General features: G+C 30.1%; 1 protein-coding gene across 1 annotated transcript in view; it reads left to right on the top strand.

Annotated features, from left to right (window-relative positions):
* Positions 1-410: 410 nt before the first annotated feature.
* Positions 411-26,413, top strand: part of LOC143241743 (structural maintenance of chromosomes protein 6-like) — an 86,265-nt gene continuing 60,262 nt past the window's right edge. Inside the window, exons 1-7 of the mRNA XM_076484968.1 lie at positions 411-429; positions 15,270-15,407; positions 16,953-17,067; positions 17,336-17,441; positions 18,129-18,265; positions 25,680-25,741; positions 26,253-26,333. Of these exons, the coding sequence (XP_076341083.1) occupies positions 15,279-15,407; positions 16,953-17,067; positions 17,336-17,441; positions 18,129-18,265; positions 25,680-25,741; positions 26,253-26,333 (630 nt within the window). The 5' untranslated portion in view covers positions 411-429; positions 15,270-15,278. The remainder of the gene's footprint in view (positions 430-15,269; positions 15,408-16,952; positions 17,068-17,335; positions 17,442-18,128; positions 18,266-25,679; positions 25,742-26,252; positions 26,334-26,413) is intronic.

Here is a 26,413-nt window from a genome sequence, read left to right as displayed (position 1 = left end):
CGGGTATTTTTAGCGTGGTAAGCCCTCAGATCTACCGTTTAGTCATCAGGAGGATGATTAGTCAGAAATAATTTTATGTTTTCGCCCCAGAGAATGACAAGTTTATATGATGGAAACCCTGGATTATTTTCCTATTAATATTTTAATACAGTTTCCTTCATGACGCATATCAACAGTATTTAAAATAATTAATTTAATTAACGTTCCATAATATTTTGTGTTCTGTACATGACAAGGCAATTTTTCCATTATTATATTATTGAATGTTTTTTTTCTAAGTGTAATAATTACTCGTCGCTACTATTTATAAAATACAAAAATGTTGAAACATTGTAATGTTTCTTTCAGCAGCAAAATGAATTGATGTTGACTATTTAGTACTCTTAATCAGTACCAGGTGGCATCATTATGTTTTTTTGAGGCTGGCGGGTAAATGGTTTTCGGTTTTAAAAAAATATCAGGATTGTTATTAAGCTTTTCACTTAGAAAAACAAAACAGTTGATTAAATCAAACTTACAAACGTGTACTTATGTTTTGCCTGGTAAGTCAAAACATCAACACTAACTTGTAATGTTATTCTAGTAAGAGTATTGTAGCGATAATACTAGTTATAGTGTGGTTCTGAGTGAAAATATCATAATGTATTGTAATTAAGTTACTATAATATAACATATTATTCGTAATACAATAGAATTAGTGGATGAATTAGACTATTTTTGAAACTTCTAATGTACGATTAAATGAAGCTTAATTTTTATGATAAGGACAATCTTTTGCATTGTACCAACATAATAGTTAAAACTTAATACTCGTTAATAGTTTATGTACTTATGTTTTGTATGCATCTGTGTTGACAAGGGCATGTCTCTTCACTCCAAAATATATACAAAGTCAGATTACAACAAAATCAGGGTTAGCTCAAGCAATTTTGGAACAACCTGCAGTAAATACAAATGAGGCCCCAAATGTGTACATAAATTATAAACTCTCACAAATATATAAACATTTAAAAATTTAATACAAATATACGCAAAGATAAAGGATACACAAATATAAATGAATTGCACCTATGTATATAAAGGCATCATATAACTAGACATTAATAAATAACTGAATGCAAGATAAAAGTTTATAAATATGAATAAACTGAAATACCTTTTAATCATGTGGAATCTGGTGTTTCAAAATAATTCTTTTTGTAAAAAATAAATCAACTTGAAATGAAGATAAGGAAATAAGTAAATTAATATCTGTTCTTAACACTGAAATGGTATTAATTTGGAAGATAAACTCACATGAAACACTTAAGCTGTCACTGACAACCATTGTTTACTTATGTATGACATTGTTAAATTCAGAAACACATTAGTCATATTGGTGAGACCCTAACTTTTATAGGTAATGTACAGTTTGTACATAAAATACAATGTACAGTATGGAAAGTAGAACAGATAATATACAACTAGAGGTTCAGATAATATACAATTAGTAGAACAGATAATATACAGTTAGAGGCTCAGAAAACAGATAATATACAATTAGAAAACAAAATTTTAAAACAATTGTTTCAGAAGAAAATGCTCTTTAGATTATTTTTTTTTACAAATTGTGTATTTTTAAAATCCATAGTAGAGTAATTGGATACGTATTTTAACCCAATAGGCACATGAAATAAGCTTCATGTAAGCTCAATACCACACAAGTAACATCAGATAAAGTTTAGAAAAGAAACATGGAAGATTATGTAATGTATCTGAAAACAAATACAGAAGTTGAAACAACATTTAAAACACAAGATGATGAAATCAACCAGCTAATACATTCACTTTTAGAGTTACATAACTCGTTTTTTAGCTTACATTTGCCAGTATTGTAACTAGTTTGCTCTGTTAAAACCTGTTTTCATAGTCATCAAAGTATAACATCTTGATACTCTAAATTCTGGTACAAATTTATGTATTGTTCCAATTCTTCATTTAAAAAAAAAACAAACATCAGTTGATGGTGTAAAAATACAAGGCAACTTATAATTATTGATCAGTTTCTGGTCCCAGCTCAGGTCAACTAACAATGTTACTATGTGCTCGTGGTGTCAGTTCAGGTCAACTAACAATGTTACAATGTGCTTGTGGTGTCAGATCAGGTCAACCAACACTATTACTATGTGCTTATGGTGTTGGGCCAGGTCAACTAACACTGTTACTATGTTTAGTAAAGACTCAAGCAGTATTTATCAATTTGAGCAATTAATAGATGAAAACAAAGTTGAACAAGACAGTTGTATAAACTGATACATGAAAACAAAGTTGAACAAGACAGTTGTATAAATTAATGAATGAAAACAAAGTTGAACAGGACAGTTGTATAAAGTGATGGATGAAAACAAAGTTGAACAAGACAGTTGTATAAAATGATACATGAAAACAAAGTTGAACAGGACAGTTGTATAAACTGATACATGAAAACAAAGTTGAACAGGACAGTTGTATAAAATGATACATGAAAACAAAGTTGAACAGGACAGTTGTATAAACTGATACATGAAAACAAAGTTGAACAGGACAGTTGTATAAATTGATGAATGAAAACAAAGTTGAACAAGACAGTTGTATAAACTGATGGATGAAAACAAAGTTGAACAAGACAGTTGTATAAACTGATGGATGAAAACAAAGTTGAACAGGACAGTTGTATAAACTGATACATGAAAACAAAATTGAACAAGACAGTTGTATAAACTGATACATGAAAACAAAATTGAACAAGACAGTTGTATAAACTGATGGATGAAAACAAAATTGAACAAGACAGTTGTATAAACTGATACATGAAAACAAAATTGAACAAGACAGTTGTATAAACTGATGGATGAAAACAAAATTGAACAAGACAGTTATATAAATTAATGAATGAAAACAAAGTTGAACAAGACAGTTGTATAAACTGATGGATGAAAACAAAATTGAACAAGACAGTTGTATAAATTGATGGATGAAAACAAAATTGAACAGGACAGTTGTATAAACTGATACATGAAAACAAAGTTGAACAGGACAGTTGTATAAACTGATACATGAAAACAAAATTAAACAAGACAGTTGTCTAAACTGATACATGAAAACAAAGTTGAACAGGACAGTTGTATAAACTGATACATGAAAACAAAGTTGAACAGGACAGTTGTATAAACTGATACATGAAAACAAAATTGAACAAGACAGTTGTATAAATTGATGGATGAAAACAAAGCTGAACAAGACAGTTGTATAAATTGATGGATGAAAACAAAATTGAACAGGACAGTTGTATAAACTGATACATGAAAACAAAGTTGAACAAGACAGTTGTATAAACTGATACATGAAAACAAAATTGAACAAGACAGCTGTATAAACTGATGGATGAAAACAAAATTGAACAAGACAGCTGTATAAACTGATGGAAGAAAACAAAATTGAACAAGACAGTTGTCTAAACTGATACATGAAAACAAAGTTGAACAGGACAGTTGTATAAACTGATACATGAAAACAAAATTGAACAAGACAGCTGTATAAACTGATGGATGAAAACAAAATTGAACAAGACAGCTGTATAAACTGATGGATGAAAACAAAATTGAACAAGACAGTTGTCTAAACTGATACATGAAAACAAAGTTGAACAGGACAGTTGTATAAACTGATACATGAAAACAAAGTTGAACAAGACAGTTCCATAAACTGATACATGAAAACAAAATTGAACAAGACAGCTGTATAAACTGATGGATGAAAACAAAATTGAACAAGACAGTTGTCTAAACTGATACATGAAAACAAAGTTGAACAGGACAGTTGTATAAACTGATACATGAAAACAAAGTTGAACAGGACAGTTGTATAAACTGATACATGAAAATAAAGTTGAACAGGACAGTTGTATAAATTGATGGATGAAAACAAAATTGAACAAGACAGTTGTATAAACTGATACATGAAAACAAAGTTGAACAGGACAGTTGTATAAATTGATGGATGAAAGAAAATTGAACAGGACAGTTGTATAAATTGATGGATGAAAACAAAGTTGAACAGGACAGTTGTATAAATTGATGGATGAAAACAAAGTTGAACAGGACAGTTGTATAAATTGATGGATGAAAACAAAGTTGAACAGGACAGTTGTATAAATTGATGGATGAAAACAAAGTTGAACAGGACAGTTGTATAAATTGATGGATGAAAACAAAGTTGAACAGGACAGTTGTATAAATTAATGAATGAAAACAAAGTTGAACAGGACAGTTGTATAAAATGATAGATGAAAACAAAGTTGAACAGGACAGTTGTATAAATTGATAGATGAAAACAAAATTGAACAAGACAGTTGTCTAAACTGATACATGAAAACAAAATTGAACAAGACAGTTGTATAAACTGATACATGAAAACAAAGTTGAACAGGACAGTTGTATAAACTGATACATGAAAACAAAGTTGAACAGGACATTTGTATAAACTGATACATGAAAACAAAATTGAACAAGACAGTTGTCTAAGCTGATACATGAAAATAAAGTTGAACAGGACAGTTGTATAAACTGATACATGAAAACAAAGTTGAACAGGACAGTTGTATAAACTGATACATGAAAATAAAATTGAACAAGACAGTTGTATAAATTGATGGATGAAAACAAAATTGAACAAGACAGCTGTATAAACTGATGGATGAAAACAAAATTGAACAAGACAGTTGTCTAAACTGATACATGAAAACAAAGTTGAACAGGACAGTTGTATAAACTGATACATGAAAACAAATTTGAACAAGACAGTTGTCTAAACTGATACATGAAAACAAAGTTGAACAGGACAGTTGTATAAACTGATACATGAAAACAAAGTTGAACAAGACAGTTGTATAAACTGATACATGAAAACAAAATTGAACAAGACAGTTGTATAAACTGATACATGAAAACAAAATTGAACAAGACAGCTGTATAAACTGATGGATGAAAACAAAATTGAACAAGACATTTGTATAAACTGATACATGAAAACAAAATTGAACAAGACAGTTGTCTAAACTGATACATGAAAACAAAGTTGAACAGGACAGTTGTATAAACTGATACATGAAAACAAATTTGAACAAGACAGTTGTCTAAACTGATACATGAAAACAAAGTTGAACACGACAGTTGTATAAACTGATACATGAAAACAAAGTTGAACAAGACAGTTGTATAAACTGATACATGAAAACAAAATTGAACAAGACAGCTGTATAAACTGATGGATGAAAACAAAATTGAACAAGACATTTGTATAAACTGATACATGAAAACAAAATTGAACAAGACAGTTGTCTAAACTGATACATGAAAATAAAGTTGAACAGGACAGTTGTATAAACTGATACATGAAAACAAAGTTGAACAAGACAGTTGTATAAACTGATACATGAAAACAAAATTGAACAAGACAGCTGTATAAACTGATGGATGAAAACAAAATTGAACAAGACAGTTGTCTAAACTGATACATGAAAACAAAGTTGAACAGGACAGTTGTATAAATTGATGGATGAAAACAAAATTGAACAAGACAGTTGTATAAACTGATACATGAAAACAAAGTTGAACAGGACAGTTGTATAAATTGATGGATGAAAGAAAATTGAACAGGACAGTTGTATAAACTGATACATGAAAACAAAATTGAACAAGACAGTTGTCTAAACTGATACATGAAAATAAAGTTGAACAGGACAGTTGTATAAACTGATACATGAAAACAAAGTTGAACAGGACAGTTGTATAAACTGATACATGAAAATAAAATTGAACAAGACAGTTGTATAAATTGATGGATGAAAACAAAGTTGAACAAGACAGTTGTATAAATTGATGGATGAAAACAAAATTGAACAGGACAGTTGTATAAACTGATACATGAAAACAAAGTTGAACAAGACAGTTGTATAAACTGATACATGAAAACAAAATTGAACAAGACAGCTGTATAAACTGATGGATGAAAACAAAATTGAACAAGACAGCTGTATAAACTGATGGATGAAAACAAAATTGAACAAGACAGTTGTCTAAACTGATACATGAAAACAAAGTTGAACAGGACAGTTGTATAAATTGATGGATGAAAACAAAATTGAATAAGACAGTTGTATAAACTGATAGATGAAAACAAAGTTGAACAGGACAGTTGTATAAATTGATGGATGAAAGAAAATTGAACAGGACAGTTGTATAAACTGATACATGAAAACAAAATTGAACAAGACAGTTGTCTAAACTGATACATGAAAATAAAGTTGAACAGGACAGTTGTATAAACTGATACATGAAAACAAAGTTGAACAGGACAGTTGTATAAACTGATACATGAAAATAAAATTGAACAAGACAGTTGTATAAATTGATGGATGAAAACAAAGTTGAACAAGACAGTTGTATAAATTGATGGATGAAAACAAAATTGAACAGGACAGTTGTATAAACTGATACATGAAAACAAAGTTGAACAAGACAGTTGTATAAACTGATACATGAAAACAAAATTGAACAAGACAGCTGTATAAACTGATGGATGAAAACAAAATTGAACAAGACAGCTGTATAAACTGATGGATGAAAACAAAATTGAACAAGACAGTTGTCTAAACTGATACATGAAAACAAAGTTGAACAGGACAGTTGTATAAACTGATACATGAAAACAAATTTGAACAAGACAGTTGTCTAAACTGATACATGAAAACAAAGTTGAACAGGACAGTTGTATAAACTGATACATGAAAACAAAGTTGAACAAGACAGTTGTATAAACTGATACATGAAAACAAAATTGAACAAGACAGCTGTATAAACTGATGGATGAAAACAAAATTGAACAAGACAGTTGTATAAATTGATGGATGAAAACAAAATTGAACAGGACAGTTGTATAAACTGATACATGAAAACAAAGTTGAACAGGACAGTTGTATAAACTGATACATGAAAACAAAGTTGAACAAGACAGTTGTATAAACTGATACATGAAAACAAAATTGAACAAGACAGCTGTATAAACTGATGGATGAAAACAAAATTGAACAAGACAGTTGTCTAAACTGATACATGAAAACAAAGTTGAACAGGACAGTTGTATAAATTGATGGATGAAAACAAAATTGAACAGGACAGTTGTATAAATTGATGGATGAAAACAAAGTTGAACAGGACAGTTGTATAAATTGATGGATGAAAACAAAGTTGAACAGGACAGTTGTATAAATTGATGGATGAAAACAAAGTTGAACAGGACAGTTGTATAAATTGATAGATGAAAACAAAGTTGAATAAGACAGTTGTATAAATTGATGGATGAAAACAAAGTTGAACAAGACAGTTGTATAAATTGATGGATGAAAACAAAGTTGAACAAGACAGTTGTATAAACTGATACATGAAAACAAAATTGAACAATACAGTTGTATAAACTGATGGATGAAAACAAAGTTGAACAAGACAGTTGTATAAACTGATGGATGAAAACAAAGTTGAACAGGACAGTTGTATAAACTGATACATGAAAACAAAATTGAACAAGACAGTTGTATAAACTGATACATGAAAACAAAATTGAACAAGACAGTTGTATAAACTGATGGATGAAAACAAAATTGAACAAGACAGTTGTATAAACTGATACATGAAAACAAAATTGAACAAGACAGTTGTATAAACTGATGGATGAAAACAAAATTGAACAAGACAGTTATATAAATTAATGAATGAAAACAAAGTTGAACAAGACAGTTGTATAAACTGATGGATGAAAACAAAATTGAACAAGACAGTTGTATAAATTGATGGATGAAAACAAAATTGAACAGGACAGTTGTATAAACTGATACATGAAAACAAAGTTGAACAGGACAGTTGTATAAACTGATACATGAAAACAAAATTGAACAAGACAGTTGTCTAAACTGATACATGAAAACAAAGTTGAACAGGACAGTTGTATAAACTGATACATGAAAACAAAGTTGAACAGGACAGTTGTATAAACTGATACATGAAAACAAAATTGAACAAGACAGTTGTATAAATTGATGGATGAAAACAAAGCTGAACAAGACAGTTGTATAAATTGATGGATGAAAACAAAATTGAACAGGACAGTTGTATAAACTGATACATGAAAACAAAGTTCAACAAGACAGTTGTATAAACTGATACATGAAAACAAAATTGAACAAGACAGCTGTAGAAACTGATGGATGAAAACAAAATTGAACAAGACAGCTGTATAAACTGATGGAAGAAAACAAAATTGAACAAGACAGCTGTATAAACTGATGGATGAAAACAAAATTGAACAAGACAGCTGTATAAACTGATGGATGAAAACAAAATTGAACAAGACAGTTGTCTAAACTGATACATGAAAACAAAGTTGAACAGGACAGTTGTATAAACTGATACATGAAAACAAAGTTGAACAAGACAGTTCCATAAACTGATACATGAAAACAAAATTGAACAAGACAGCTGTATAAACTGATGGATGAAAACAAAATTGAACAAGACAGTTGTCTAAACTGATACATGAAAACAAAGTTGAACAGGACAGTTGTATAAATTGATGGATGAAAACAAAATTGAACAAGACAGTTGTATAAACTGATACATGAAAACAAAGTTGAACAGGACAGTTGTATAAATTGATGGATGAAAGAAAATTGAACAGGACAGTTGTATAAATTGATGGATGAAAACAAAGTTGAACAGGACAGTTGTATAAATTGATGGATGAAAACAAAGTTGAACAGGACAGTTGTATAAATTGATGGATGAAAACAAAGTTGAACAGGACAGTTGTATAAATTGATGGATGAAAACAAAGTTGAACAGGACAGTTGTATAAATTGATGGATGAAAACAAAGTTGAACAGGACAGTTGTATAAATTAATGAATGAAAACAAAGTTGAACAGGACAGTTGTATAAAATGATAGATGAAAACAAAGTTGAACAGGACAGTTGTATAAATTGATAGATGAAAACAAAGTTGAACAAGACAGTTGTATAAACTGATACATGAAAACAAAATTGAACAAGGCAGTTGTATAAACTGATACATGAAAACAAAGTTGAACAGGACAGTTGTATAAACTGATACATGAAAACAAAGTTGAACAGGACAGTTGTATAAACTGATACATGAAAACAAAGTTGAACAGGACATTTGTATAAACTGATACATGAAAACAAAATTGAACAAGACAGTTGTCTAAGCTGATACATGAAAATAAAGTTGAACAGGACAGTTGTATAAACTGATACATGAAAACAAAGTTGAACAGGACAGTTGTATAAACTGATACATGAAAATAAAATTGAACAAGACAGTTGTATAAATTGATGGATGAAAACAAAATTGAACAAGACAGCTGTATAAACTGATGGATGAAAACAAAATTGAACAAGACAGTTGTCTAAACTGATACATGAAAACAAAGTTGAACAGGACAGTTGTATAAACTGATACATGAAAACAAATTTGAACAAGACAGTTGTCTAAACTGATACATGAAAACAAAGTTGAACAGGACAGTTGTATAAACTGATACATGAAAACAAAGTTGAACAAGACAGTTGTATAAACTGATACATGAAAACAAAATTGAACAAGACAGTTGTATAAACTGATACATGAAAACAAAATTGAACAAGACAGCTGTATAAACTGATGGATGAAAACAAAATTGAACAAGACATTTGTATAAACTGATACATGAAAACAAAATTGAACAAGACAGTTGTCTAAACTGATACATGAAAACAAAGTTGAACAGGACAGTTGTATAAACTGATACATGAAAACAAATTTGAACAAGACAGTTGTCTAAACTGATACATGAAAACAAAGTTGAACAAGACAGTTGTATAAACTGATACATGAAAACAAAATTGAACAAGACAGCTGTATAAACTGATGGATGAAAACAAAATTGAACAAGACATTTGTATAAACTGATACATGAAAACAAAATTGAACAAGACAGTTGTCTAAACTGATACATGAAAACAAAGTTGAACAGGACAGTTGTATAAACTGATACATGAAAACAAATTTGAACAAGACAGTTGTCTAAACTGATACATGAAAACAAAGTTGAACAGGACAGTTGTATAAACTGATACATGAAAACAAAGTTGAACAAGACAGTTGTATAAACTGATACATGAAAACAAAATTGAACAAGACAGCTGTATAAACTGATGGATGAAAACAAAATTGAACAAGACATTTGTATAAACTGATACATGAAAACAAAATTGAACAAGACAGTTGTCTAAACTGATACATGAAAATAAAGTTGAACAGGACAGTTGTATAAACTGATACATGAAAACAAAATTGAACAAGACAGCTGTATAAACTGATACATGAAAACAAAATTGAACAAGACAGTTGTCTAAACTGATACATGAAAACAAAGTTGAACAGGACAGTTGTATAAATTGATACATGAAAACAAAGTTGAACAGGACAGTTGTATAAATTGATGGATGAAAACAAAATTGAACAAGACAGTTGTATAAACTGATACATGAAAACAAAGTTGAACAGGACAGTTGTATAAATTGATGGATGAAAGAAAATTGAACAGGACAGTTGTATAAACTGATACATGAAAACAAAATTGAACAAGACAGTTGTCTAAACTGATACATGAAAATAAAGTTGAACAGGACAGTTGTATAAACTGATACATGAAAACAAAGTTGAACAGGACAGTTGTATAAACTGATACATGAAAATAAAATTGAACAAGACAGTTGTATAAATTGATGGATGAAAACAAAGTTGAACAAGACAGTTGTATAAATTGATGGATGAAAACAAAATTGAACAGGACAGTTGTATAAACTGATACATGAAAACAAAGTTGAACAAGACAGTTGTATAAACTGATACATGAAAACAAAATTGAACAAGACAGCTGTATAAACTGATGGATGAAAACAAAATTGAACAAGACAGCTGTATAAACTGATGGATGAAAACAAAATTGAACAAGACAGTTGTCTAAACTGATACATGAAAACAAAGTTGAACAGGACAGTTGTATAAATTGATGGATGAAAACAAAATTGAATAAGACAGTTGTATAAACTGATAGATGAAAACAAAGTTGAACAGGACAGTTGAATAAATTGATGGATGAAAGAAAATTGAACAGGACAGTTGTATAAACTGATACATGAAAACAAAATTGAACAAGACAGTTGTCTAAACTGATACATGAAAATAAAGTTGAACAGGACAGTTGTATAAACTGATACATGAAAACAAAGTTGAACAGGACAGTTGTATAAACTGATACATGAAAATAAAATTGAACAAGACAGTTGTATAAATTGATGGATGAAAACAAAGTTGAACAAGACAGTTGTATAAATTGATGGATGAAAACAAAATTGAACAGGACAGTTGTATAAACTGATACATGAAAACAAAGTTGAACAAGACAGTTGTATAAACTGATACATGAAAACAAAATTGAACAAGACAGCTGTATAAACTGATGGATGAAAACAAAATTGAACAAGACAGCTGTATAAACTGATGGATGAAAACAAAATTGAACAAGACAGTTGTCTAAACTGATACATGAAAACAAAGTTGAACAGGACAGTTGTATAAACTGATACATGAAAACAAATTTGAACAAGACAGTTGTCTAAACTGATACATGAAAACAAAATTGAACAGGACAGTTGTATAAACTGATACATGAAAACAAAGTTGAACAAGACAGTTGTATAAACTGATACATGAAAACAAAATTGAACAAGACAGCTGTATAAACTGATGGATGAAAACAAAATTGAACAAGACAGTTGTCTAAACTGATACATGAAAACAAAGTTGAACAGGACAGTTGTATAAATTGATGGATGAAAACAAAATTGAACAGGACAGTTGTATAAATTGATGGATGAAAACAAAGTTGAACAGGACAGTTGTATAAATTGATGGATGAAAACAAAGTTGAACAGGACAGTTGTATAAATTGATGGATGAAAACAAAGTTGAACAGGACAGTTGTATAAATTGATAGATGAAAACAAAGTTGAACAGGACAGTTGTATAAAATGATACATGAAAACAAAGTTGAACAGGACAGTTGTATAAATTAATGAATGAAAACAAAGTTGAACAGGACAGTTGTATAAATTAATGAATGAAAACAAAGTTGAACAGGACAGTTGTATAAAATGATAGATGAAATCAAAGTTGAACAATGGGCAACAATGGTTGGTTGTATTTAAGTACAAAGCTACACAATGGGCTATCTGTGCTATGCTCACCTTGGGCATCGGAATTGGGAAATAATAGGCGTTGTAAGTCCTCAAACATACCTCTAACCACTGGAATGCTGATCTATTTGTCTCACATCAGTTGTGGGAAAGTTTTTGGAAAGTATGGTAAAAAGATACTTTATAAAGTCATTTAATAAAGTTTAGAATTTTATTGGATAACCAACACAGGAAAAGGCTTGCCTTACAAATCTTTTCTCACTCTTTGTGAAGGTTACTACTTATATAGATGAAGGTAAGAGTATAACGGTGTAAATTTGATTTGTCTAGATTTTCAGAAAACATTTGACAAAGTGCCACATAAAAGATTTGTAAAGAAACTTATCTCTATTGGTGTGAGAGATGAGTTAACTATTTGGATAGAAGAGTGGCTTGATGGAAGAAAACAGAGGGTTATTATAAATGGAGTTTAGTCGAACTGGATTAATGTTACAAGTGGGGTACCTCATGGTTCAGTCTTAGGACTTTTGAACTTTTGTATTTACATCAGTGACATATTGAATGAATGGTCAATAAATTATTCAAATATACTAATGATATTAAGATGTTGGTGACTGTGAACAGGATGTTACTGATTTATAAAATGATTTAGATCATTTAGTTAATTGGATAAATAAATGGTTTTAATTATAATAAATGTAACATAATGTATGTAGTTTATCATAATTTGAATTATAGGTATAATTTAGATGTGAATAACCTTAACAGTTTTATGAAGGATAGAGATCTTGGTGTAATGGTTGATCAGTCTCTAAAGTCATCCAATCAGTGTTGTTGTTGGTAGTAGTAGGACAAATAGGTTTTTAGGTTGTATTTACAGAAATATTAAATACAAGTCTAAAGAGGTTATAATTTTACTATACAGGTCACTGGTTAGGCCACATATAGAATATTGTGTTCAGTCATGGGTTCCTTACCTTAGAAAACACATCCAATTGTTGGAAATGGTTCAGAGAAGGGTTACTAGAATGGTACATAGGATATAGGGGTTGTTATATGAGGAGAGATTAAAACTTTAAAACTGTTTTGTTTTGAATAAAGAGTTAGAGGAGATCTGATTGAAGTGTTTAAGATTGTAAAAGGAACTGATACTGTTGATGTGTCGATATTTGTTATACTGAACTGTGAGAATTATAGAACTAGAGGACACACATATAGATATAGACAAAGTAGAAACTGTCTTCAGATAAGACAATTTTATTTTTAAACATGGTGGTTTGCCAATGGAATGAGTTGCCTGTGGATGCTGTAAAGACAGTAAATTTGAGTGAATTTAAAAGAAAGCTTTTAAGATAAATGAATGATAAAGGTTGGCTTTAAATAGTTTTATATATATATTTTTTTAGAGTTTTAATTTAGCTTAGAGGATGGGACACCTGAGATGGACCAACATGACCATTGTTTTCTTTAAACATTATGTTTGTGATGTCAGTCAGATCAGTTCTGATGTAGCACAAATTTCACTGACACTGTTGCTGTGCTCGTGGTGTCAGTCAGATCAGTTCTGATGTAGCACAAAGTTCACAGAATTAACACTTGCTGTGCTCGTGGTGTCTGTCTGATCAGTTCTAATGTAGCACAAGGTTTGTAGCACAAAGCTGTGTTTGTCAGCTAAACTCTGATATAGTAGAAAACTAGGCTTCAGTCTATTTTACTTTGTGTATTATACAGAGTCCAGTGAGAGTTTGGTTTATGCTGAATTTTCTTTAAACACAACATACAGATAACACAAGAATATTTGATCCTTTAAGGCTCTGACTGCACTCCTGTCTCAGGAAAAAGTGAAAATGAAAATTTGAATCCTGTGTTTTATTTTTCAGAAATTTTGTCAGTTTTCTTCTTTAATTGTGAAGTACCAGCTTCATCTACTGCCAATAAAGAAATGTTCCACAAGCAAAAACATGTATTCTAAAGACATTTGGTATGGGTATTAGAACTTCAATCGAAATAAAGATCAGAACCTTCAACCTTCTGTACTTTATTTTAATTAAAGTGCTAATACCCAAACGAAATCTTTCAGAATACATTTTACTTCAAGTGGGTTTCTTTTCATTATGAAATCCACAAGTCAGTAACTCTGTTTGAAAAATAAAATTGTCTTCAGCAGAAACTAGCCGGCTTTTGTCAAACCCTCAACTTATTCCATCTTCCTGTTGTTGTCAAGGTCCAACACAATATTCAACTTATTCCATCTTCCTGTTGTTGTCAAGGTCCAACACAATATTCAACTTATTCCATTTTCCTGTTGTTTTCAAGGTCCAACACAATATTCAACTTATTCCATTTTCCTGTTGTTTTCAAGGTCCAACACAATATTCAACTTATTCCATTTTCCTGTTGTTTTCATGGTCCAACACAATATTCAACTTATTCCATCTTTCTGTTGTTTTCATGGTCCAATACAATATTCAACTTATTCCATCTTCCTGTTGTTTTCAAGGTCCAACACAATATTCAACTTATTCCATCTTGTTGTTGTTTTCAAGGTCCAACACAATATTCAACTTATTCCATCTTCCTGTTGTTGTCAAGGTCCAACAAAATTTTGAACTTATTCCATCTTCCTGTTTTTTCAAGGAACCACATAATAGCTTTTAGGCCAACTGTTAAATACTTTGACTGGTCTGTAACTTTCAGAACAACTCTTAAATACTGTGACTGGCCTGTAGTTTGCAGGACAACAGTTAAATAATTTGACAGACGTAGTTTCCAGGACAACTGTTATGTACTTTGAATGATTGTAGTTTGCAGGACAACTGTTAAATATTTTGACTGGCCAGTAGTTTGCAGTACAACTGTTAAATACTTGAATTATTAAAATTAGTAAATTTTAGAATTGAACTTTGGTTGTTAATGAAATAAGCTTGTTTTTTTTTAACAGCTTGAAAATATGCCTGGCTCAAGGAAACGTCTAAGTTCCTCACCGGATGTCTCAGAAAATAAACGAAGCAGGCAGGAGTCACCTACGGAAACCATCGCTGTCCCTCTAACAAGAAATCCCCAACTTTCTAAAACTGAAGTACGTATCAGTTTTGTGGTTTGTTTATTTTATTTTACACTTGGTAATTTTGTGTGTTTCATAGATACTGTCTTAAACATTTTTTGGGATCTGATGAAGTTATAAAAATAAAACTGTTTTCATCCTCTGTGTATTGGAACAATAAGAAAACATTATGGTTGTGTTGAGTGTATGACCACTATGGATCATAGTATAATAACATTTTGAAGGTGCAGAAAATGTATTTATGTATGTTAATCATGGTCGAGAATTTCGCCAGACATGTAACAGCTTTTGGCATATGATACAGATTGACTCTTTGGACTTGGCTATTTTTGTGTTAGTTTATAGAACATACTATTTAGTATGTATTTGTTGTTTTCTTTGATGGCAAGAAAACTATCGTTTTCATAACATGCGGCCATTTGTAGTTCTTATAGTGGTACAGGTCTGTAATAAGTTTACACATGCTACAACGTATTTCTTCCAAGAAAGACACACCTTATAGGAAAGTCCTGGTATAGTATATAAAAACTACTTTACACAGTATGCAGTGATGGTAGCTTTATATGTCAGCTGTTATACATTAAAGAAAGAGATGTCACATAATCGTACAGGTAATATGTTGTTTCTCATGGCAGTGAGTACAGATAAACCTCAAAATGGGTTTCATGCAATTGAAACAAAGATATATTTAGCACACACATCCATGTTTGTTTAAAGCGTATAGTAATTAAAATGTGCAGATAACGATAGATTGACTGTGGCAGAGTAATAGCTGATCATTGGTTAATGTGATACATGTTTAACAGGTTACATGTTACATTACATTTAGTTGTATGAGAGTTAACAGTTAACTAGTATTCAGTATTGTCTGTTTTTAACAGGTTACATTATATTTAGTTGTACAAGAGTTAACAGTTAACTGGTATTCAATATTGTCTGTTTTCAACAGGTTACATTACATTTAGTTGTACAAGAACTAACAGTTAACTAGTATTCAGTATTGTCTGTTTTCAACAGGTTACAGAACATTTAGTTGTACAAGAGTTAACAGTTAACTAGTATTCAGTATTGTCTGTTTTAACAGGTTACATTATATTTAGTTGTACAAGAGTTAACAGTTAACTGGTATTCAATATTGTCTGTTTTCAACAGGTTACATTACATTTAGTTGTACAAGAACTAACAGTTAACTAGTATTCAATATTGCCTGTTTTCAACAGGTTACATTACATTTAGTTGTACAAGAGTTAACAGTTAACTGGTATTCAATATTGTCTGTTTTCAACAGGTTACATTACATTTAGTTGTACAAGAACTAACAGTTAACTATAACTTAATATTGTCTGTTTTCAACAGGTCACATTACGTTTAGTTGTACAAGAGCTAACAGTTAACTAGTATTCAGTATTGTCTGTTTTCAACAGGTCACATTACATTTAGTTGTACAAGAGTTAAGAGTTAACTATAACTTAATATTGTCTGTTTTCAATAGGTTACAAAACATTCAGTTGTAAAAGAGCTAACAGTTAACTGGTATTCAATATTGTCTGTTTTTAACAGGAAGAGGCAGAAGTTGGAATTATCGAGTCAATTTCTCTAAAGAACTTCATGTGTCACGGACGTCTTGATTTTCGCTTTGGACCCAACGTAAACATCATCATAGGACACAATGGAAGTTAGTGTTAATAATAATTTATTTTTGTGTTAAACAAGTTAATGTTAATGATAACATACACTTGTGTTAAACAAGTTAGTGTTAATGATAATTCATTTTGTGTTAAACAAGTTGGGAATAGTATTGATAACAAATGTCAGTACAGGAGAGAACAGTATTTATCAAATTAATTTAATAGTACTACACATTTTACTTGTTTGTTATATCATTTAATGTGGACAGTAATTATAGATCAAGGAATGTGTTATTTGTAATTACTGTTTCACAGGTGGGAAGAGTGCTATTTTAACAGCCCTCGTGGTTGGTCTGGGTGGCAAAGCACATGCAACTAATCGAGGATCGAACATTAAAGGCTTTATCAAGACGGGAAAACTGTAAGGCATTTTTGATTGGTTGACGTCACGTTGAAAGGATTCTTGTGATGTTCTTACAATAACTGACTCATAAACAAAGACTGTTATAACTTTATTTTTTATAAAGATTACATTTTTATTAATATTTATATTTGTAGCAATGAAATGATCTTTCTACAAAATATTTTATTAACTTCCAATCAGAGAAAGCTGTCTTAGCAGATTAAAACTAAATATTGATCCAACAGTAAATGTAGCTCATTAAATTTACTTTACTCAGTTTCTTAATTATAACAACAAGCATTTTTATATCAGTTTCATTCTTATGTTTCTGACAGCTAATTCAGTAGAGATTACCCAATTAGTCATTGGACTCATTAGTTAATTATATTCAACTAATTAATTATTCACACATTTGAGTTTTAGAATTTTGTAAACATTTTTGAACTACTCTTTGGTTAGTAAAATAATGTGTTCAGGTACAGTGATGTAGAATTCAATTCCTATTTTAATCCCAAACTGTTGTACGGAAACATATATTTGATACATATGCAACATAGGTGATTAAAAATTTCACTTCCAAAACAGATGCAATGTAGGCTTAGGTGATTAAAATGTTCTCTCCAAACTGTTTGTGGTTTAGGTAACAAAAAAAACTTTGTAGCTTAGAAATAGACATTGAACTTTTGTAACCTTCCTGTATTGTAGGTCAGCAGAAATAGTTGTAAAATTAAGAAACAGAGGGGTGGACGCACACAGACCTGAAGAATATGGGTCAACCATCACTATCGAGAGAAGGATCACATCTGATGGTACCAGCACATACAAAATGAAAGGGTTGTCAGGTTTGTCTTTGAAAATTTGTAATTATACCTTATGTAGTGATCTAAGGTGGATGCATTCTTGATATCACATAACTTTTGAATATTCAAGTACTTGTTGTCCAGTTATAGGTTAATATTCCCAAATGTTTCACCTTCATAATAAAAATAAGTTGAAAGAATACAATGAGTTATGACCAAATAATTTAAAGACAATAAATTAAAATTGCATACATTATTACAGAGTATAAAGTCCATCTGTTTCTATGTTTAACATTTCATTTCTTCTTGTATCCTTTCACATAAACTATCCTTAATCTTATCCTTCACAGATAATATAGGTTTCTTACATTCATTGTGAGCTATCCTTAATCTGATCTGTCACAGATAATACAGGTTTTTAACAATAACTGTGATTTATCCTTAATCTTATCCTTGACAGATAATATAGGTTTCTTACATTCACTGTGAGCTATCCTTAATCTTATCCTTCACAGATAATATAGGTTTCTAACATTCATTGTGAGCTATCCTTAATCTGATCTGTCACAGATAATATAGGTTTTTAACAATAACTGTGAGTTATCCTTAATCTTATCCTTCACAGATAATATAGGTTTTTAACAATTACTGTGAACCATCTTTAATCTTATCCTTCACAGGTATCGGTTTCTAACATTCCTAGTGAGCTATCCTTAATCTTATCCTTCACAGATAATATAGGTTTCTTACATTCATTGTGAGCTGTCCTTAAATTTATCTGTCACAGATAATATAGGTTTTTAACAATCACTGTGAACCATCTTTAATCTTATCCTTCACAGGTATTGGTTTCTAACATTCCTTGTGAGCTATCCTTAATCTTATCCTTCACAGATAATATAGGTTTCTTACATTCATTGTGAGCTGTCCTTAAATTTATCTGTCACAGATAATATAGGTTTTTAACAATAACTATGAGCTATCTTTAATCTTATCTTTCACAGATAATATAGGTTTTTGACATTCATTGTGAGCTATCCTTAATCTTATCCTTCACAGATAATATAGGTTTCTTACATTCATTGTGAGCTATCCTTAATCTGATCTGTCACAGATAATACAGGTTTTTAACAATAACTGTGAGTTATCCTTAATCTTATCCTTGACAGATAATATAGGTTTCTTACATTCACTGTGAGCTATCCTTAATCTTATCCTTCACAGATAATATAGGTTTCTAACATTCATTGTGAGCTATCCTTAATCTGATCTGTCACAGATAATATAGGTTTTTAACAATAACTGTGAGTTATCCTTAATCTTATCCTTCACAGATAATATAGGTTTTTAACAATTACTGTGAACCATCTTTAATCTTATCCTTCACAGGTATCGGTTTCTAACATTCCTAGTGAGCTATCCTTAATCTTATCCTTCACAGATAATATAGGTTTCTTACATTCATTGTGAGCTGTCCTTAAATTTATCTGTCACAGATAATATAGGTTTTTAACAATCACTGTGAACCATCTTTAATCTTATCCTTCACAGGTATTGGTTTCTAACATTCCTTGTGAGCTATCCTTAATCTTATCCTTCACAGATAATATAGGTTTCTTACATTCATTGTGAGCTGTCCTTAAATTTATCTGTCACAGATAATATAGGTTTTTAACAATAACTATGAGCTATCTTTAATCTTATCTTTCACAGATAATATAGGTTTTTGACATTCATTGTGAGCTATCCTTAATCTTATCCTTCACATATAATATAGGTTTCTTACATTCATTGTGAGCTATCCTTAATCTTATCCTTCACATATAATATAGGTTTCTTACATTCATTGTGAGCTATCCTTAATCTTATCCTTCACATATAATATAGGTTTTTTACATTCAGTGTGAGCTATCCTTAATCTTATCCTTCACATATAATATAGGTTTTTTACATTCAGTGTGAGTTATCCTTAATGTGATCTGTCACAGATAATATAGGTTTCTAACATTCACTGTGAGCTATCCTTAATCTTATTCTTGACAGATAATATAGGTTTTTAACAATAACTATTTGCTATCTTTAATCTTATCTTTCACAGATAATATAGGTTTTTGACATTCATTGTGAGCTATCCTTAATCTTATCCTTCACATATAATATAGGTTTTTTACATTCAGTGTGAGTTATCCTTAATGTGATCTGTCACAGATAATATAGGTTTCTAACATTCACTGTGAGCTATCCTTAATCTTATTCTTGACAGATAATATAGGTTTTTAACAATAACTATGAGCTATCTTTAATCTTATCTTTCACAGATAATATAGGTTTTTGACATTCATTGTGAGCTATCCTTAATCTTATCCTTCACATATAATATAGGTTTTTTACATTCAGTGTGAGTTATCCTTAATGTGATCTGTCACAGATAATATAGGTTTCTAACATTCACTGTGAGCTATCCTTAATCTTATTCTTGACAGATAATATAGGTTTCTGACATTCACTGTGAGCTATCCTTAATCTTATCCTTCACAGATAATATAGGTTTCTGACATTCACTTTGAACTATCCTTAATCTGATCTGTCACAGATAATGTAGGTTTCTTACTTTCATTGTGAGTTATCCTTAATGTGATCTGTCACAGATAATATAGGTTTCTAACATTCACTGTGAGCTATCCTTAATCTTATTCTTGACAGATAATATAGGTTTCTGACATTCACTGTGAGCTATCCTTAATCTTATCCTTCACAGATAATATAGGTTTCTGACATTCACTTTGAACTATCCTTAATCTGATCTGTCACAGATAATGTAGGTTTCTTACTTTCATTGTGAGTTATCCTTAATGTGATCTGTCACAGATAATATAGGTTTCTGACATTCACTTTGAACTATCCTTAATCTGATCTGTCACAGATAATGTAGGTTTCTTACTTTCATTGTGAGTTATCCTTAATGTGATCTGTCACAGATAATATAGGTTTCTGACATTCACTTTGAACTATCCTTAATCTGATCTGTCACAGATAATGTAGGTTTCTTACTTTCATTGTGAGTTATCCTTAATGTGATCTGTCACAGATAATATAGGTTTCTGACATTCACTTTGAACCATCTTTAATCTTATCCTTCACAGGTATTGGTTTCTAACATTCCTTGTGAGCTATCCTTAATCTTATCCTTCACAGATAATATAGGTTTCTTACATTCATTGTGAGCTGTCCTTAAATTTATCTGTCACAGATAATATAGGTTTTTAACAATAACTATGAGCTATCTTTAATCTTATCTTTCACAGATAATATAGGTTTTTGACATTCATTGTGAGCTATCCTTAATCTTATCCTTCACATATAATATAGGTTTTTTACATTCAGTGTGAGTTATCCTTAATGTGATCTGTCACAGATAATATAGGTTTCTAACATTCACTGTGAGCTATCCTTAATCTTATTCTTGACAGATAATATAGGTTTCTGACATTCACTGTGAGCTATCTTTAATCTTATCTTTCACAGATAATATAGGTTTTTGACATTCATTGTGAGCTATCCTTAATCTTATCCTTCACATATAATATAGGTTTTTTACATTCAGTGTGAGTTATCCTTAATGTGATCTGTCACAGATAATATAGGTTTCTAACATTCACTGTGAGCTATCCTTAATCTTATTCTTGACAGATAATATAGGTTTTTAACAATAACTATGAGCTATCTTTAATCTTATCTTTCACAGATAATATAGGTTTTTGACATTCATTGTGAGCTATCCTTAATCTTATCCTTCACATATAATATAGGTTTTTTACATTCAGTGTGAGTTATCCTTAATGTGATCTGTCACAGATAATATAGGTTTCTAACATTCACTGTGAGCTATCCTTAATCTTATTCTTGACAGATAATATAGGTTTCTGACATTCACTGTGAGCTATCCTTAATCTTATCCTTCACAGATAATATAGGTTTCTGACATTCACTTTGAACTATCCTTAATCTGATCTGTCACAGATAATGTAGGTTTCTTACTTTCATTGTGAGTTATCCTTAATGTGATCTGTCACAGATAATATAGGTTTCTAACATTCACTGTGAGCTATCCTTAATCTTATTCTTGACAGATAATATAGGTTTCTGACATTCACTGTGAGCTATCCTTAATCTTATCCTTCACAGATAATATAGGTTTCTGACATTCACTTTGAACTATCCTTAATCTGATCTGTCACAGATAATGTAGGTTTCTTACTTTCATTGTGAGTTATCCTTAATGTGATCTGTCACAGATAATATAGGTTTCTGACATTCACTTTGAACTATCCTTAATCTGATCTGTCACAGATAATGTAGGTTTCTTACTTTCATTGTGAGTTATCCTTAATGTGATCTGTCACAGATAATATAGGTTTCTGACATTCACTTTGAACTATCCTTAATCTGATCTGTCACAGATAATGTAGGTTTCTTACTTTCATTGTGAGTTATCCTTAATGTGATCTGTCACAGATAATATAGGTTTCTGACATTCACTTTGAACTATCCTTAATCTGATCTGTCACAGATAATGTAGGTTTCTTACTTTCATTGTGAGTTATCCTTAATGTGATCTGTCACAGATAATATAGGTTTCTAACATTCACTGTGAGGTATCCTTAATCTTATTCTTGACAGATAATATAGGTTTCTGACATTCACTGTGAGCTATCCTTAATCTTATCCTTCACAGATAATATAGGTTTTGAACAATAACTGTGAGCTATCTTTAATCTTATTCTTGACAGATAATATAGGTTTCTTACATTCACTGTGAGCTATCCTTAATCTTATCCTTCACAGATAATATAGGTTTTTAACAATCACTGTGAACCATCTTTAATCTTATCCTTCACAGATATCGGTTTCTAACATTCATTGTGAGCTATCCTTAATCTCTTCCTTCACAGATAATATAGGTTTCTTACATTCATTGTGAGCTGTCCTTAATCTGATCTCTCACAGATAATATAGGTTTTTAACATTCACTGTATCCATTGTGTTGAGTATTTAAACCTGGATTATGTGTATCATTTCCATATATCTTGTTTATGTTTAACTTGAAGACCAACATTGAATATTTAGTTTGAAAAGGACCAGATTAAGCTATGGAATTTCTGTACTATTACTTTGAAACTGATTTATGTGTCTTCATGAAATTTTTCAAACCTTCAGCTTTGTAGATGAAAAAAAAAAAAATCAGAATATTTAATAAAGTATTTTGACTTCAAATTTCTCCATGAAGATATGGAGTCAAAGTGTTGACTGTTCACAGTGATTTTCATGGTAAGATTAAAATACGTTTCTTTATTTTCAAATTTTCAAATTTCAAGAATCTTTAAAACTTCCTAAATAAACTTCAGTTTTCTTTCTTTCAGTAAAACTGTATATTTTATTCGTCACTTTCTTTACCCTAACTATAAAGAGTTGAGCAACTTTACCAAACTCATAACCACTGTATTAAAATATAAATATAAATTACACTTTAATTTGTAAGAAACAACTAGACATGTTTACCCTAAATAGATTAATATTAGTAACAGTATACATCTGTTTCTACTTAAAGTTTATCTTGTTATTGACCTTTGAATTCTAACTAATATCTTGCCACACAAGTGTGAGTCACTTATTAAATATGCAGCTTATGTTTCTCCTGAAATGATGTGATATATTAACTTTATAATTTGAGTTATTTTTATCATATAAATAATGCAGTATTTAATGTTATAGTAACTATTAGCAAATAGAGAAATAAAAGATGAGACAGATGGGTATGGCAAGAGAGGTTGAATTTTCTTGTTTATGGCTCTGTAATAAAATAAGATAGAAGGGAATGCAAAGTATACTTTGACTGAAAAATAACATTATTATAATAAGTAAGTCATAGTAAATATTTTTTAGAATGTTGATAAATAAATTAGTGGAAAGAGATATTTAGCAAATATTGTATTTGATGTACTAGGGTGAAATAAAGTATTTGTTTAAGTGTTTTCATATAAATTTAAGAGCTTAATATATAATATTAATGTTAAAGTATGACTTGTTAATTATTATTTATTCCAAGTGTATATTTTTGCCATGATAATAAAGTGGTTATTTAAATTTTGAATGTAAGCCTAAAAAGTTGTGACATGCACATTTCTGTAGCATGAGGGTTAATACAAAACATATAACCTTTTAACACAACAAAAGTTAGTCTTTATGAATGTTTTCATGGCCCAATAAATAATATGTAGGATAAAGCACCTAGAATATCAAATAATGTGTTAAGTATATATATATATTACCAAGTTTTGTTTTTGTTTGTTTTCATTTTATGAAGAGTTTTACATGAAACCTTAAGTCAGTGCTGTTCTTGAAGGTCTTAAAAACTTTTTGAAACTGTATTTATTGAAAGTGTTTTATATCTTAGAAAGCATTAAGATGAAAAAATATTAACTTTCATTAAAATGTGAGAACTTAAAAACCAGCTTCAGTCATTCTGTTTGCTATTCTTATGTGAGAACTTAAAAACCAGCTTCAATCATTCTGTTTGCTATTCTTATGAAACTTGTTATCTTTCAAACCTGCTATAAAGCAAGTTATAATTTTACCAAAATGATTTTAATAGCAAAGTTAATAATCTTATTAAATACTTTAACCCTAAAATCACTAATTTATTGTACAGAAATTCCATATGTTGGTGGAATCTTAGAACAAGAGAAAATCAACTAGAACAGTTTCTAATATGATTTTTTTCAGGTTTGAGAAATGCATCACAAGTCTCAGATTTTATGCAGTATTGATATAATGTATTCCCTAAGCCTTTTGTTCAGTTTCATTTCAGTATAACCCTAACTTTTAATATAATGACTTTCTATACACTTAATAGAAACAATAATAAATGTTTCACTAACTGTTTATAAGTTTAATTAGTTGATGTATGTTCAATCCAGGCAGGTGGGGGGCTGAGTGTTGATAAAGCTAAGGCAAATTTTGAGGTAACTCTTGTCCCCCTTTAGCACTATCCCTGTATCCAAGGCTTTACCCATAAATAAATAAATATATATAATGACATAAACCCTTTAACCCAAGCATTTTTGAAAGATGAAGGTTTCTTCTTCAGAGATAAACCATGTAACCTATGACAATATTAAGAAAACAGACACATATAAAGCTGTTGTATTATTTGTTATAAATTGTTAGGACAACAATTAGAATATTATTAGCAGAAATCTTGATCACTGTTAAAGCTGCTAATCTCAGTGAGATCGATTTCCAAAGTTTAGGGTTAGAAAAAAACCTCACAAAAATAACATTTTCACTGACTTACAAAAAAAACTTACAATGAAAAACATTGTTTGTATTGCAGGCTTTACTTCTAGTATTAGCTAGAAACAATTCTCTCAACATTTTGATGTTAAATGTTTTGTAGGTAATCTTGTGTCGTCGAAGAGGGAGGAATTGGTCCACATTTTAGATCAGTTCAACATACAGGTTTGTGTACCAATTAATTTTAACTCTTCTGAGGTCAGTAAAGGTTCATAAATATCTGTAATCAACAAACTGGTTATTAAATGTGATACATGTAGATAAGTGTTAATATTTGTTTCTAAATAACTGTATATGTATGGGAAACTGTTATACTAATAATTATATTTTACTGAAGTTCCTTTATAGGGTAGAAATTTAATATTACTGTTCTAATTATAATATCGCTAGTGGTTGAGTCTAAAACCAGGTTTTAGTATCTGTGGTATGTGCAACATAGATATGTGTAGCTTTCTGCATAATGATTGATGAAAATTGTTTTACACAGTAAGTAATTTTGTATTTGTAGAAAGTATAATTCATAGCTGAAATATGTATATTGTAAAACTAAAACTAATTATAGCATTTATTCATCAGTAGATGTGCGTGGAAATCTAAATTCCAACAATCAATTCTTAATTACAACTGTATGAATATAACGTAAGGTTAATTTATTTTCTAGAACTTTATTTTCTAGGTTGACAACCCTGTCGCTGTTCTTAATCAGGAAGTCAGCAGAAAGTTTTTGAGTTCAAAGAATGATCATGATTTATATAAGGTAAATATCTCCTGGTTTTTCACACGTTCTCTAGAATTCATTGATGTATAAAAACAATGTCAGTGTATTTCTTTTGTACA

Source organism: Tachypleus tridentatus, unplaced genomic scaffold (assembly GCF_004210375.1).
Source record: "Tachypleus tridentatus isolate NWPU-2018 unplaced genomic scaffold, ASM421037v1 Hic_cluster_1, whole genome shotgun sequence".
Taxonomy (NCBI): domain Eukaryota; kingdom Metazoa; phylum Arthropoda; class Merostomata; order Xiphosura; family Limulidae; genus Tachypleus; species Tachypleus tridentatus.
This window is presented reverse-complemented; position numbering and strand designations above follow the sequence as displayed.